Source organism: Canis lupus, chromosome 7, assembly GCF_003254725.2.
Source record: "Canis lupus dingo isolate Sandy chromosome 7, ASM325472v2, whole genome shotgun sequence".
In the NCBI taxonomy this organism is placed as follows: Eukaryota; Metazoa; Chordata; class Mammalia; order Carnivora; family Canidae; genus Canis; species Canis lupus.
The window spans coordinates 67,114,281-67,131,021 of NC_064249.1; the positions used below are offsets into that span (position 1 = coordinate 67,114,281).

General features: G+C 44.2%; 1 protein-coding gene across 1 annotated transcript in view; it reads right to left on the reverse strand.

Moving 5' to 3' along the window:
- The window catches only part of COLEC12 (collectin subfamily member 12), a 180,866-nt gene extending 168,119 nt beyond the window's left edge, over positions 1 to 12,747 (reverse strand). Inside the window, exon 1 of the mRNA XM_025429360.3 lies at positions 12,528 to 12,747. Coding sequence (XP_025285145.1) covers positions 12,528 to 12,534 — 7 coding nt within the window. The 5' untranslated portion in view covers positions 12,535 to 12,747. The remainder of the gene's footprint in view (positions 1 to 12,527) is intronic.
- Positions 12,748 to 16,741: the final 3,994 nt, after the last annotated feature.

The following is a 16,741-nucleotide window of genomic DNA, read 5'->3' on the forward strand; positions in this document are numbered from 1 at the left end:
AAGGGTTGGGAAATAGAATTGAAATATTCCCAGAGTAGGGAGAAAAAAGAAAATAAATAGAAAAAAGTAAAGACAAAAAATATTCAGAGAATCAATTCAGTGGGTCCAATGTTCAATGAACAGGTGTTTCTGGTAAAAGAACAGAGGCAGAGAACCACTGGAGGAAAAATGAACGTTTTTCAGTACTGAAGGATAGCAGTCTCTAGAGCAAAAGGGCCCATTACTTCCCAGCACAAGGGAAAGAGATCTGCTCCAAGGCACACCACTACAAAATTTCAGAACACTGAGGACAAAAAGAAAATCCTACAGCTTCCAGACAGGGGAAAAGAAAAAAAAGGGAGAGAGATGTTACTTACAAGGAAAAAACAAAAAAGAATGACCTCACATCTCAACAGCAAAACTAAAAGAAAATAGATCAGTGCCTTCAAAATTCTAAGGCTAAATTATTTCCTACACAGAAATCTCTCAAATGAATGAGTAGGTAACATAAAGATCTCTTCAGACCTACAGATCCCCCCAAAACCCCTCATGCACACTTTCCTCAAGACATTATTAAAGAATGCATTCCACTAAAATTAGGAACGAACCCATAAAGATGTGTATGTGTTATCTGTATACATGCACACGTGTATACACCCTAATCTAACCCTAACCCTGAGGAGGTCAGAAGGTTCCACGGAGGATTTCTTCAAAAAGATGGAGATGAGAGAATATCTCCTACAGGTGAACATATGTGTAGAGATTTAGGAGAGTGGAAGAGACTCTGGGATGAATGATGATGTATACATGCATGGGAAGCTAACCAAACAAAATAGCAAGAGGATTATTAACTCCAGAGGAAGAGAAGTTATGCAAGAAAGAAATAAGAGTCAGCTGTGAAGAGCATTTATACCATTATAGTCATACCAACACTGAACAGATTTAATCAAGATTGTGATGTGACTATATTGGGACGATCTGCAACAGAAGGCGGAAATGAAGGGTAAAGAACTAAATCCTTATCTGCTATAAAGGGAAGTCAGTATATGATGCCTAAACTCAAAATAATGGTAGTAATAACAGGAATAAGAAGAGGAGGAAGTACCTTAAGCATGTCACTAAAGATGAGGAGCTGAGGAAGACTGTCTACATAAAGGGCTACCAACAATTCTTTCCAAATCTCTCCATGTGCAAGTCCATTTCCACTCTCTTGACTCTGGGAAGACCCTATGACTTGCTTTGGCTGATGGAATTTGCCAGAAGTGGCAGTGGGTGACCTCAGGAACCAGGCATGAGATGCCTTTCAGCTTCTGTTTTCACCCTCCTCACAGCCAGTACCATGTCAAATGTCTGACTACCATGCCAGACTGGAGGCCCCCAGAAGAGAGATCTCTGGAGGACGAGAGACAATGATGGGAAGGAAGCCATTCCAGCAGCCCCGCTGATGCCCAGCCGTAGGGCTGAGGCTGGCTGGCCTGGCCAACACCTCGGGAAGCAGAGGCCAGCCCGAATCACAGAATCTTGAATAAATAAACAACTGTTGTTTTAAGCTGCAGGGTTTGGGGATGGTTTGTTAGGCATCAGTAGATAACTGCAAGAAAGTAAATGCCAAAAGAAAATGCTAAAAATGTTCCTAAGAGGTTGCCTCCGGGTACTGGAAAATGATGAAACGAAAGTGGGCCGGGCAGGAAACTGCTGTTTTTCATAATAAATCTCATTCATAATAAATATTATTTGACTCCTTAAACTATGTACATCTCTGTCTTTGATAAAAAAAAAATAATAAAACAAACAAAACAAGGGAATGTGGGTGGAAGATAAAAGTCAGGTAGACAAAAATGAAAATGTGCATGTCTTACAGATGCTGATGACCAGGAAAAGGTCTAAAGGTCCAAGGTGCACCCTGCCTCAAAGAGCCAGCATGAAGAGTTCAGCCCGAAGCAAGAGAATACGAAGTTTGGGCTTGCAGCTTTAAATCCCTGGCACAGAGTAGGTTCTGGCAAATGCCAAATTGAACAGAACAAGTTCAGACTTTTTTAGGAGCCAGGCTGAAGGACCGTGGACAGAGGCTAGGCTGAACTCAGACTTCTTTTTCAAGCTGGGTTTGGTGATGCTGTCCACATGTGTGTCCATCGGCGCTCTGTGCTGTTTCCACCTCAATGCGGTCCCAGGTCTTGCAAAGTCATCCATCATTGTTAGAACAAAATAGTACTGTCCCATTGGTTGTTAAAATGTTTAACTGCTTCCAAACCAGCTGGTAGACATGCTCTGCTGGGAGCATTCCTGCAAGCTGTCCCCCTGAGTTCCCACCACCATCACCACCACCACCACCAATTATAGTAAGTCTGAGTGGTGAGGAAAGGAGAAAGTGCCCCTGCACCCCTGGAGCCAAATACCCAGTGCCATCTGGACCCCTGAGAACTACAGTCACCCTCCACTGGCCAGGGCTACATGGAGGTGCTTTTATGGAGTTACTAATCTGTGGGAAACATGGTCTCCACAGAGTGTCACCTGGGGTGCAGAGGACTTTGGACAACCCCTTAGACACTGCTGTACTACTGTGCTGGAGGACTCTTCTCTTAAAGCTAGATTGATGCACTGGTAAAGCTTGGGCTTTCAAATTGTTAAGACTTGAGTTTGAACACTGCCTACACCTCATTCTGGCAACATAAACTCAGGGCTGCCTCTCATTCCTCCGTAAGATGGGACCACTATTTCCTATCTCACACATTGCTGGGAGGCAAAAGTGAACCAATACGTGGGAAACACTCAGCACATACTGGGTGCTTAATAGATATATGAGGGTTCTTTTTAAGTATGGGGGGTAGAGGTGGCAACAGCAGCTACTCTGCTTTAAGGAACAAAATATGTACCACAGAACTTGAATGTTCATGAAATACAGCATAGCTTCAGGTTGGGGTAGGAGCTATTTTAATGATTGAGTTTCTTTTTTATGTTTTTATTTTTTGAGAATGAGAGAGAGCGAGCTGGGGGAGAGGGAGAGAATCCTAAGACGACTCCATGCTGAGTGCGGAGCCCAGTGCGGGCTCAATCCCACGATCCAGAGACCATGACCTGAACCAAAATCAAGAGTCAGACACACAACTGACCTAGCCACCCAGGTGCCCCAATGATTGAGTTTCAAAACAAAAACAAAAACACAACAACAAAAAAAGCTCCAGTCTGAAGTGAGCCTCTGGAGAGAACAACAGCAGGGAAGTTTGATTAGCAAGAGTAATACTTGGGGTGGGTTCACTTTGGGCTGTAGCTGACTGGCACTAAAGTATCTATTTGATACTGAAAAAGATTTATCTAATGAATTTGAGCTATAAAAACTGAAGACAGACATTCTCTAACCTTGATTTAGCCCTACGAGCCGAACTGGTGCTATCTGCCCTGACTTCTTAGCTTCATAAATATAAAACCTTATGTGGCCCCTTGCATAGTTTGCTTTGCCCTGTTGGCATTTCTGGGCCATAGTTGCTAGGTATTCTGCAAGTGAATGAGCTCAGTGCAGAGTAGTAAAACACCGAGGTTCAGGATAATTTTGATGGGGTATTAGATCTGCCTTCTAGGCCTCCTCCTACCCCATCCCAAATGGATAAAGGAATTTGTATGAATTTAAGTACTTGTAAATTATTCCAAATATTACAAAGATTTATTTTGATTACTCAGCTGCTTTTCACATCTTATGTTTTGCAACAATGGGATCACTTTTTGGTTCAATGGCATAAGTTGTTTTGTTTTGTTTTTTAAAGTCAATATTGTACACATAAAATGATCCCAATTTCTGGCACAACTTATAATTCTGAAGCTTGTAAAAACAGCAGATACTTACCTGAAGGGTAAAGAGAGATAATAATTCCTTTTTCCTTCCTTTATAGTCCAACAAAATCGAAGTGATTTTTTTTGTTACTTTTACCACTAAATTGGTAGTGGGGGCTAAATCAGATTTCCCCCAGGAGCCAACTTCAACAACTTAAAAAGAAATAAATAAGACACTTAAAACCTTGATCGCCACATCAACCATTCATGGGTAACTACAGGGGAGAGGGCATACTTCCCTTTGTTTTATGAAGGACCCCCTCATCCAATCACATTGGTCAGGTTAAGAATAAGAAAGTCCAGAGAAAAATGAATCACTGCCTCAAATTTTATAAGGGCTCTGGAAGGGCCTCACATACATGGGTCATTTGTCAAGAAAAAAGAATGCTATCCATTTCTCTGGAGGCTGACAAAAAAATAACTACTCTTTGTTACCCTTCCCCAAATAAATAACTGAATAATCTGTTTTGTTTTGAAATCATTTAACTTTAGGTTATCCAAACAATTATGCCAAAGTAATACATTATAATGAATTATAAATGATAGATCAACATTGAGCTCAGAAGACAAAGTTTGAGAAAACTTCAATTTTCTCGTACTTCCCACACTACAATGTCATACTTCAAGGTTTTGGGGTGCCCAGATGCACCATCTGCCTCTTCAGTTACAATTAGATTAATGCAATCTGAAATATGAACTCTGATTCAAGATAATGAATCAGGTTGCATTGTCCCTCAAAACAAAAACATCCCTATCTTCAGCCAGGTTGCCCTTTCCTCCTGTGTCTTCTGGCAACATTTATCTGAATCTCAAATAGGACACTTCACATTTTACCTTAGATTAGTTTATGCATAAGCCTTACCGTGCCCACCAGACTGCAAGCTCCTTGAGAACAGGCTATATACATACTAAACATTTAAATATATCTCAATAATATACTAAACTAATATTTGAATATATTTAATATTAAGAATATTTAAATATACTTAAATAACATATTAAATAAAGAACAAATGAAAGCTTAGTTAGGATTTGGTGGCCTAAACAAATAAAATGAAAATATGACATTTTAATGGGTAACCAACACTAGTAGTGAAAGACATAATCTCATACAGTTTAAAATATATATATATATATATATATATATATATATATATATACACATACCTCTGCCCTAATTCTTCTTTAGAGACAAATCTGTTTTATGTTTTCATTCTTTGAAATCATGTTTTTACTGGATAAAACTGGACACTGGATTTGAGATACAAATCCTCCAAAATATTAGATCATTTTCAGTAGGCACCTGAATAACGGTGTTCCAGGAAAAGTAGTGCTCTTAGCAAATCAAATGTATTTACAAATATTAAATCCATTTTCTACCACTGTCGTAAATAAGAAAATTGTATGATTTTGCTAGAATTATAAACTCACTATAAACATGGGCCCCGTATTTTTAGTAGGGCTGGGTTTTTTTGTTTTGTTTTGTTTTCTTTTGTTTTCTTTTACTACATTACAATGATGACAAGAACACAAAGAGAACAGCTAGAGGTAGACCAATGTGAGCACTGTTTATACAGAGGAGCACAGCTCCTCCTATCCCTGAGGTCAGTTTTAACACATTTGTAATTTGAAAATTACTTTCTTTTCAAAGCTGAACTCTATTCTTCATGGTATATATTGTATCACTCAATTAATTTAAATGGTTCATAACTGGCAATTATATTACTGCCTGGAGGAAGCAGCAGGTTACAATTACACAGTATTAAAATAACTAAAATGAAATGAAAACTAATGAAATGAACACAGTATTAAAATAACGAAAACTAATTCTTGAGTTTTTATTACATACTAGACAGCATTCTAAACAACTGATCTATACTAACCTATTTAATCCTCTAAACAACAAACAAGCAAGCAAAACTGGAATTGGGTAGATGCCATTACTATTCCCCAGTTGACAAATGAGGAAGCCAGGCCCCCCAGGGGAGGTTAGGTAATTTGCATGTGGTTACCAGGCCCTCTGGTTTCACAGCCCATACTCCTGGCCACCACACTAAAATTATCAGGTTCAGCTCGGGGGATCACTATGTATAATTACATTTTATGAAATGTAAAATTAAAGTATGTATTATCAATTATAAAAGTGGACTATTTTGCCTGTGAATAAGTTACATAAATATCATCTAGTTTTTCTAACATTTTATTATTTTTTAAAGTTTTTTATTTATTTATTCATGAGAGACACAGAGAGAAAGAGACAGAGAGGCAGAGACACAAGCAGAGGGAGAAGCAGGCTCCATGCAGGAAGCCTGACGCGGGACTCGATCCCGGGTCTCCAGGATCAGGCCTCAGGCCGAAGGCGGTGCTAAACCGCTGAGCCACCCAGGCTGCCCTAACATTTTATATTGTAAGGAAGTGACTTAGGTCCAAAGAAGTGCAAGTACTTCCACAAAACCCAAAGACAAGTTAGGCAGAATGTCAAATGTCCAATCTCTCAAGCTAGTGAATATGACCTCATGTGATACTGATACTGGTTCCCAAACCATTTAGGAAGCATAAAGGAGTCATATTTAATAAATCCAAATCCAATAAAGTTACTCAATTTTAAAAATTTCTCCCACGTGGAAAAACACATTTCCTTTATGTTCTAAAGAGTACTGATTGAATATGCATGATAAATTCAGGGGCTAGGTCTTTGGCAGCTTAATTTGGGACTACTAACTTCTGTTTGCATTACCTTTCACCGCCATATTAATTACAAAGGTCCCTTAAGCAATCAGCAAGATCGCTGCAAGGTCCTGTATTGGTCTGGGCTCTTCAAATATCATTCAATTAAACAGAAATCAAATCACTGCCTGATTGAAAAGTTACTTCCCTTGAGCTTCATTGGTGTGGTTAGAAACTGTTGTCAGCAGTAAAGAGTGAAATATATTCTATGAAGAATGTCTATCTTTCCCTATCCGTTCCTCAAAATGTTTATTCCTACCCCCACTACTACTGTTTTATTTTTATTTTTCTAACTGATCATATACTGTTGGTTATAGTCTATTCTTGAAAATGGCACTTCTGACAATGTTCATTACCTCATGACAAACCTCATGGCAAACCTGTCAGCAAGACTGTAGTGCAGAGGCTGTTTTCAGAGTTGCCAGCTTCAGTAGGCCATTCACATCATTTAATCAGTCATAAGCAAAACCTCCCAAAGATCAACTCTACATACTGCAATGAGCCTGGAATTTTCTTCATCTTTGCAAAAGTTTCTGTCTAGAGAGGCTCCTCTAGTGGCTGGCTGAAAGAGCACATTAATTTCTTCAGATCTCTGATGCCAGGTTATTATAGGTCTGAGTCCAGACGACAGAACCTTCTCTGTGTTGCTCAGTTAGCATCTAGTGGAACTCAGCACACAGTAGGTACATAACAAAGATGGGTTGATTGAATGGAAATACAAAGACTTGACTAGGAAGGAGTCTAAGCTAGAGGTGTAACATGTGAATTCCAGAGTCAGACTGAGTGTGAATACCAGTTTTGCCAGTGACTAGCTTGGTGTCTTTATAAGTAACTGCACTTCTCTGAGCCTAAGTTTTCCTATTTGTTAAATGGAGAAAATAAGAACAGTTGGCTTGGCAGGTGCTCAATAAATGTTAGCTATTATTAGAGAGAAAAATAATAAGTGGTCATATTAAGCGGGCATGAGTCACACCTGAGTAGTTGTTTGTGAGCATAAAGCATGGTTTACAGATCAACTTCAGCCCTGGCATTTATCTTCCAACACATGACCCTGTTCCCTGCCTCCAGACCATAGACAGGAACTCTGGAATGGCAGAAGATGGAGAGGCCAGAACCAGCCTGGCAAATCTGGCCCATGGTGGGGGGTAGACTCTCTTCACAGATGATTACCTGCCAGACCTAGAATCCTGTCCCCCACCCCCACCTGATTATTCCCACCCTGATTCACCAGCTGAAGTTCCAAAGCACCACAGATACATGCTGCCACAGGAAGGCTGTGCTCTGGGCTTCCTCTCCCAAGACCTCATCCCTCCTGCCCCCCTCCGGGGAGACACGTGTCAGATTTGCCCCGAGAGATTACTCATATGTTGCGTTACTCCAGCTGAAATATGCTTTTCTTCTATCATAAAATTTAAATACCTATTTTCCCATCTGAAAATGCATAGTTCGAGGGCCATTTGATTTACTTTGGCATGGGGCAACTGGGTGGCTCAGTCGGTTAAGCATCTGCCTTTGCTTAGGTCATGATCCCAGAGTCCTAGGATTAAGTCTGGCATCTGGCTCCCTGCTCAGCCAGGAATCTGCTTCTCCCTCTGCTCACTGGCACTCTCTCTCTCCCCCAAATAAATAAATAAAATATTCAAAAAATAAATAAAATACTATTTTAAGTGTTAACTCAGAAAATCAGGCACCTAGTTATGCTATTGCTTAAGAGTTATCATCTGGGGGACCCCTGAGTGGCTCAGCAGTTTAGTGCCTGCCTTTGGCCCAGGGCGTGATCCTGGTGTCCAGGGATTGAGTTCCACATTGGGCTCCCCATGAGGAGCCTGCTTCTCCCTCTGCCTGTGTCTCTGCCTCTGTGTGTGTGTCTCATGAATAAATAAGTAAAATCTTTTAAAAAAAAAGTTATCATCTGCCAGCTTTTCCCAGTCACTCCATTATCAGTGGATGAGCTGCAATGTTAAAGGCAGAGAGGAGGGGACATGGGAACAATCTTGGGAAATTGTGGAGACCACAGGAAAGATCTATACTTAGCAATAATTAAACCTCAGATTAAGAATGTTAAGATTCCCCAAACTAATGAAGAAGTCAAAAGCATAATTAGATTGTAAATTTACCTTCCAAAGGAAGGCCAGCCCCAATTCCAATCAGTGAAGGGAAAAAGGCCTCATTTTGTTTCCAGTCCCTTTCATAAAACATGATGCTTTCAATGCAGTCACCCTCACACACTTGTTTATGTGTCACAATTAAGGACAAGAAATCTTAGAGACAGTGGTAAAGCAAGGAGTCCACGAGTCCAGAAAAACAACCAGCAATAGATGTAGACTGCTTACCAGTGCATTTTTAAAGTATTATTGCCAACAGTATTTCAGAAATGTTTATATACAAGCACATGAAAATAAGCAGCTGAATACTATGTTTTGATGGCACCAATCTCTTCTCTGTGTTAAATTAGAACAGTGGTTTGGACCTCTGTGGTCCTGTGTGCTGATGGTTGTTTTTGGCCATCTCTCAGGCAACAAGTGCTGCTGCTTTAAACCTTACCAATATCCCCAACTTTCAGAACTAGAAATGTGATTTAATAATGGCACACCTAACTCTGGAGGAGTTAGATTCCTTCAGGAAAAAATGTGAATATTCATCCAAAACCATGAGATTTGTGGAGAGGCACAGCTAATTGGAAATTAAAACCAACTTCATGTTTTAATCAGTTTGGAAGGCTGCAAGTATTGCAGCAACAAGGCAAGTAATTCTTTTCTGGAAAATATATAATGATGTCATTATTTTTGTACTTGTGATTCCAGAGAGGGAGGAAATCAGAGACAAATATTTGCTGAATGCAACAGATAGGTGGCGCTGTGTAGCTTATGGCAGATACGGAATTACACTCCAAAAGCCAGGTTTATTACACAGGCCATGATCCAGGTTGAAACATCAGAATTACAAAGTCAAATGGGTACCTTATAAAGGTGTCTGACTCGTGAAGAAGTTAAATTTTTGCTTTGGCAAAAAAATCTTCTGCAACTTCTAGGATGTCCACTAATTTTCTGTTTGTCTAAAGAATGTTTTAAGTTAAGGGCAGCCTGGGTGGTGCAGTTTAGCGCTGCCTTCAGCCCCATGGCGTGATCCTGGAGACCTGGGTTCGAGTCCCACATAAGGCTCCCTGCAAAGAGCGTGCTTCTCCCTCTGCCTGTGTTTCTGCCTCAATCAATCTCTCTCTCTCTCTCTCCCTCTCTCTCTCTCTCATGAATAGATAAATAAAATCTTGGGGAAAAAAAAGAATGTTTTAAGCTAATACTTTAAGCATTTGCAAGGCTTGTCATTGGCCTCTATTATTTAAGGAAATTAAGTTCTAATGAAATGTTGGCTTTCTTAAGATAAATTAGTTAATTTAGTTAAAGAAAACTTTGGGTTGGTTACCTAATGGCAAATTGTCAAAATAATTCTACTTGGTAAAGGCGGCTTTCCTCTTTGGCTAGAAATATACTCTGTGCTTGGCTTTAGAGGGCTTGTGTCCAATTTCTCAGATCCACCCCCTTCCTGGCTGCTGCACCAACTGTGGGTTACTTGGCCACTCAGTTGTCTAAGATTTATTTACTTTTCTTTTGGTCTACACCGGAAGTTATCATAACTGGTGTCCTAGGTCTTTCCAAGCAACACAGGGAAACTGGCAAAGCTTGTGTTTAGTGCCTACCACACTCCTGATTGCCAGTTCGTATTTGTTCTAGACTCAGTTTCCACACCTATAATGTAGAGTGAAAATACCTACCTCATAGTGTTGTTGAGAAAATTAACTGTTAGAGTGCTTATACAGGGTATAGCACAGTCGCTGGCACTTAGTAGGCACTATAAAATGCCCCTTGCTGTCCCCTTCCTTCCCCATTTCACTAACCAGATAAATGCATGTAACTTTATGGCAATAGTTGGTAAGCAAAATTCCTACAGAATATTACCTTTTAAGTGACCTTCAAAGTGAGTAGTCTACTCTGGAATTCACCAGTCCCTTACTGCTCCTCCCCCACTGGGACAGAAGGTATGTGGGGCCAGTAGGCAGCGCCTGGATCACAGAAGGTAAGCAATGAGGCTTCTCCAGGGGGTCTGCAAGCTGGTCCAGAATGCAGACTAAATGTCACAAATACACATTTAGGACTTTCAGGCATGTCTTCCATGGCAGATTTGAATTAATACTGAAAAATACCCAAATTGCAATAATGGTCATTTACTCAGTCAAAAAATACAAGGTTTTCAGGGTTCAGGAATCTACACAGGAGCTGATGGAGTGAGCAGTTAGCTTAGCTCTCCAACAATTCAAAAACTACTGGCCTCAGGGCAGCCCGGGGGGCTCAGTGGTTGGTTTAGCTTGGCCTTCAGCTCAGGGCGTGATCCTGGGGACCCGGGAAGGAGTCCCACAACGGGCTCCCTGCAGGGAGTCTGCTTCTCCCTCTGCTGGTGTCTCTGCCTCTCTCTCTCTCTCTCTCTCTCTCTCTCAGGTCTCTCATGAATAAATAAATAAATAAAACCTTAAAACAAACAAACTACTGGCCTCAGCAATGATCAGCAATGAGAAGACTAACCTCTGGCTAAAATGATGGTACCTGAGCCCCAAAGTAACGTGAGGCATGTGAACTCTTTCCTTTCTGGGAGGATCCTTTCATCAGTGCTAGCCAAGGAAAGTGAGTGCTTCCCAAAATGTAAATGAGAGAAGAGACACTGAGTGGAAAAAGAAGGAACACACACCACTGGGTTTTTGCAATTCCCTAGCCAGGAAAGTGTATCACATCTTTTGTTACTCTTCTGGGGACGGCCACTCTTCACCTGGCCCTGCCTTTCCTAGGGTCTCCTGATGAGGAAACTACTGGAAGGGCAGCTAACTGGTAGGACATTACCACTCCGGATAATTTAGCGACAACTTCCTTTCACAGAAACCCAGAGGCAAAAGTGACTTTCCAAACGCGTGGGGCTCCCGGGGCCCCTCCCTCGGACAGCAGTCCTAGCAAGTCAAAGCGATCGCATGGCATGGTCCCTGGCGGGTGGACATCTGGTCGCCGCGGTCAGATGGCATTTCGCACCCAGCCCCCTCCCTCGAGCCCGGCCCGCGCGGGGTCTGAAACGGGTTATCCTAGCACAAGACTAGAAACTGGAACCTTGTGTAAACACCACTGCAGCCCATCCCTAGACGCTTCCCTTTGATGCCTCTGTTGTAATTATTTATCGCACATGTAAATCAGAATTCTGCTGACCCATCTCCATGTCTGCCCTGCAAAGCCCTTCTCCCGGTGATTCCGCTTAAAGGTGCGGTAACATCGGCCACTTCCCTAAACCGGCCCAGCAGACAGCCAACGCCGTGACCTGTGTCACCTCTGAACACACGTGGGCACACCAGCTCCACGGGCGGGCACGTGCAAGGGACGCGGAACTGAGGGCGGTTCTCTCCACTCGGTGGGTCTGATGGACAAAGATGCCAAGCGCCCTTTCCGGGCCAGCTGAACTCCGCGGGCACCTAACCACTGCCAGATGTGGGGAGGGCGCCCGGAGAACATCCCGAGCCCCGGAGCAAACGCCCGGCCGGCGGCGCGTCGACTTCTCGGACGTGCAAACCGCACCCGCCGGGAGAGGAGGACCCGGGGCGCAGCGGCGAGCGCCGCGGAGCCGAAAACCGGCCGGAGGCAATGAGGATGCCTCCACTCTCCTCGGCATGTTTTTCCAATTAGAAAGTTGGGAACTGGAATCCGTAAACAACGACTGGGGACTCCAAACTACTTTGCGGAGGCACGATGGGGAGGGGACTGCTCGCACGCTCGCGAACCCCGACCACCTCGGTCTCCCGCCAGCCCAGCTCCGCGGCCGGGGGCGCCCCCCGCGTGCACGCACCAACCCCGCCGCGGCCGCCCCGGCCCAGCTCCCGGGGGAAGTTCGCGCAGGCGCGCCCCGCAGCCCCCCCGCGCGCCCCGCAGCCCCGCAGCCCCGCAGCCCCGCGCAGCCCGCCGCCGCCCTACCTTTCATGGTGACCGAGGAGACGCACCGCCAGCCAGGGAGCTCCGCGCCGCCGAGGAAGTTCGCGCTGAACCGCCGGTCAGTGCGCGCCCATGGCAGCCGCGCCGCGCGCCACCCGTCCGCGCCCCGAGCCTCCGCCGCCGCCGCCGCCCGCCCGCGCTCCCCGCTCCGCGCTCTGTGCCGCGGGGCTGCCGCGCGCGCCGCTCACCCCGGGCGGGAGGCGCCGCTCCCGCCCGCGCCCCTCCCCCTGGCCCGCCGGGGTGCGCGGGCCGCCGCGCCCACGCCCCCTCGCGCCCTCCCGCGCCCGCCCCGCCCTCGGGCCCGCGCTCGCCCCTGCCCGGCGCCTCCCTCGCGCGGCCTCTCCTCCGCGCGCCGTGGCCCGCCCAGGGGGACCCCCTTTCCTCCGCCGACCCACGGCGGAACGAGGTGGGAAGAAAGTGTCTCCCCGGCGGTGTGCGCGAGAGGCGGTGTTGCTGAGCTCGTTCCCAGACCAGACCCCTAACTCCCTGGCGCGTGGGGTGAGGGAGCTGGGGAGCAGCAGGGTCCCGGGGGTGGCGGAGAGTTTGCCTGCCCCAGACGCCTCTGGGGGCCCGGAGGGGTAGGAGATTACACCGAAGCGCGAACCACCTCGGGATTCCAAGTTTCCAGGTGCCCTTGCTGACCCCCCGGAGGAAAAACGCGCCAGAGGCAGCGCGCCCACTGGCACCCAGGGCGAGCTGTCCATAACCCGGAGTCACCGTGAGAGTCTCTCCCTACAGGACTCGGGGCACGATTGACAACTCTCGAACCTTCAAAAAGACAAAAAGACGGCGCTCAAAAAAATCCGCTACACGCTCCTCCCCTTGGTTGGAAAAGTCACCCTTCCAGCCACCGCGCCTGACATTGATCATGTTGAAGGAGGCTGGACAATGGAGTGGCTTCTCATTAAGTTCCTTTCCTAGTGGCCCATCATGTTGTCCCAGTGGGGGTGTGTTTGTTTGTTTGTTTGTTTGTTTGTTTTCCTTTTAGAACCCTACACACACACACACACACACACACCCCACCAAGCAGACCCCATTCACTGCCCTGTTGCTTTAAAACATAAACTAAGTGGTGGAGCTGTGGAGAGGGAGGTGCAGAGAGACTTCTTCCTCAACGATGAAATGAAAGATTACCATGTGCTTTCTAGCACACCAAAACAATTCGGCCTGGGCGGTGGTTGCAGCTTTTCGGATTTCCTCCCCCGAGAATTTGGTAACATGGTGTAAACAACCCATTGATTCTTTCGAAAGAGGGAATTCTGCTCTAGAAAAAGGTAATACAAAAAAAGAGAGAAAAATAAAAAGGTAATACATTCTAGAAGTATCTTAGACTTTCCGTTTCAGGAGCCTTCTTCTTTTGAACATCAGGAAGAAACCTGTACGGCTAGCAAAGAAAAAGACAAAAAAAAAAAAACCAGCACTTTTTATTTCATTTTAGGGGCTGATTAAACTACAGGATCCCTGGGGACTTGTTCCAGCTCTCACCAAGGTACCTGCCTTATCTTGCAGGGCAAGTGAGGGTTGCTAAAGGAAACCCAGATTATGGATTCTCAGCCATAGAGTAAATCCATAGTTTCTTTGTGTAATAATTTACCCAACTAAGAAATGGAGAGGATTTTGACTCCAATATTTGAATTAAAAATTATTTTAAAAATATAAATTATAGCTATGACACCAAAAACACAGTCAGTAAAAGTGAATATAGATAAATTGGATTTCACTAAAACTTAAAACTTGTGCATCAAAGGACACTATCAACAGTGTGGAAAGACCACCCACAGAAAATATTTGTAAATCATATATCTTGTAAGGGATTAATATTCAGACTATATAAAGAATGCTGCAACTCAACAACAACCAAAAACCCAGTTCAAAAATGGACAAAGGACTCAAATAGAAATTCTCCAAAGATTTACAAATGGTCAATAAACATATGGAAAGATGTTCAACATATAATCATTAGGGACCATGCAAATCAAAACCACAGTGAGTACCACTTCATACCCATTAGGATGACTATTATAAAAAGTAAAAGTTAAAAAAAAAAAGCAGAAAACAAGTGTTGGCAAGGATGTGAAGAAATCAGAACCTTGTGCATTGCTAGTAGGAATGTAAAATTATGCAACCACTGTGGCAAACAACATGGGGCTTTCTCAAAAAAAAAAAAAAAGTGAAACAGAATTATCATATGCTCTAACAATACTACTTCTGGATATATGCCCAAAAGAATGGGAAGGAGGGACTCCAAATACATATTTGCATGCCCATGTCCACAGCAGCATTATTCACAACGGCCAAAAGGTAGAAGCCATCAAGGTGTCCATCAACAAATGAACGTTAGTATATACCACATTTTTTTGGTTTATCCAAAGGAGTATTATTCAGCTCTAAAAAAGGAAGGAAATTCTGACACGTGCTATAGTATGAATAAACCTGAAGGCATTATGCTAAGTGAAAAAAAAGCCATCACAAAAAGACAAATACCATATGATTCGACTTATATGAGTTGCCTAGAGTAGTCAAATTCATAAAGACAGGAAGTAGAATGGTGGTTGCCAGGGGCTGGGGAGGAAGAGAGAATGGGGAGTTAGTGTTTAATTGTTACAGCTTTAGGTTTGGGAGGTGAAGAGTTCTGGAGATGGATGGTCGTAATGGTTGGGTGATAATGTGAATGCACTTAATGCCACTGAACTGCACACTTAAAAATGGTTAGGATAGTAAGTTTTATGTACATTTTACTATACCTTTTCTATTTTGTTGGAATAATTTCTAACAGACAAAACAGTGAGGTAAAAACAAACAAACAAAAAAATCCCAAAACCCAAACCCTATGATGTTAATTATAATGAGTCAGACTCACAGACCTGCTGATGAGAAAGCAGGCTTGGCAGTTCTTTAGAAGACAGTTTTCAGGGGGGCTCCTAGATGATCACCTCCTTCAGCACAGAGTGGATGGAGCCCCTTGGGTATGTCCCACAGGTCCCCTGCCTGCCACCTCCCCTGAGTCCCACTCTGGAAGATTCAAGGGATGAAGGTTGTGGACACATGGAGATTGTCAGCTGACCAGGATTTCTTTGGTGAAGATCTGTGAGAGACGTTGAGGACCGAACTGGGGTTCAGAGAGGAGAAAGGAAGGGTAAAGGAGAGGAGGGAGGATGGTGTGGTTGGGAGGGACTCAATCATACCAGTGAAGATGCTTTGAACTCCTTAGCAGAATGGGCTGCACGGCCTCCAGGTCAGTCTCAGGCCTCCTCACCTCCAGCAGCAGCAGCATCTGGTGTCCTGCATTCACATTATAAACCTGGGGAAAGCATCATAGCATTTAACTCTCAGCCCAACTCAAGTTAACATTTAACTTGTGCTAAGTATCTCCTTTTTACTAATGACAAAGCCCTATCACACTTGCCTTCTCCCCTTCCCTTAGCCCTATGTTCTCACCAAGCTCTGCTTCTACCTTCAGAACATATCTCACACTTCTCCCCTTCTTTACATCTCCCCGGTAAAAACCACGATACCGATCTGAAATTCATCCAGAACCCTCCACGTGGCCTCCCCACCCCACCCCCAACATGCAGCAGCCAGAGAGGCAAGGAAGAAGAGAGAGGGGAAACTCTAGGTTCCCCCAGTTTAGTACCTTTAGAAAGTTTTCAGGCCTTTATATGCGAGCGGAAAAACCAGGCTGAGCCCGATGGGCTCCTTGAGTGAAGGAGAAGCTGAGAGGGTTGGGAGACCAAGGCAGACCAGAGCCCTGGAGGGGAGAGAGTTGCAGTCAGTTTGTGCTGCAATACCTTGATCTCTGACCATCTCTACTTTCCTCTCTGGGCAGCCAGTAGCTTCTGGCAACCATCAAGGCTACCACCACCTCTCATTTGCCCACTCATTCCTCTTCTCTCCTTATGCAGCTCCTTTTGTTCCATTTCAGCCAAGCTATTCAGTGTGTCCCCACACTCGTATGCTTATTTCACCTATGAGGCTCTGAGCCTCGCATTCCACCTCTGAAAATATCCTCCTTTTCTCCGTTGTATCAGTACATTTCTTTATGTCTGCTTTAAAAACACAACTCTCCATTTAGAAATGGGTCCCTTCATCCAGCAAGGAAGTTTACATGATTACTAATAATGGTCATGGTGCTACACACTGCAGAGAATGCAAATTAGGGCCAGACAGTCCCCCAACCAGGAGTCTGTTAAGTGAGA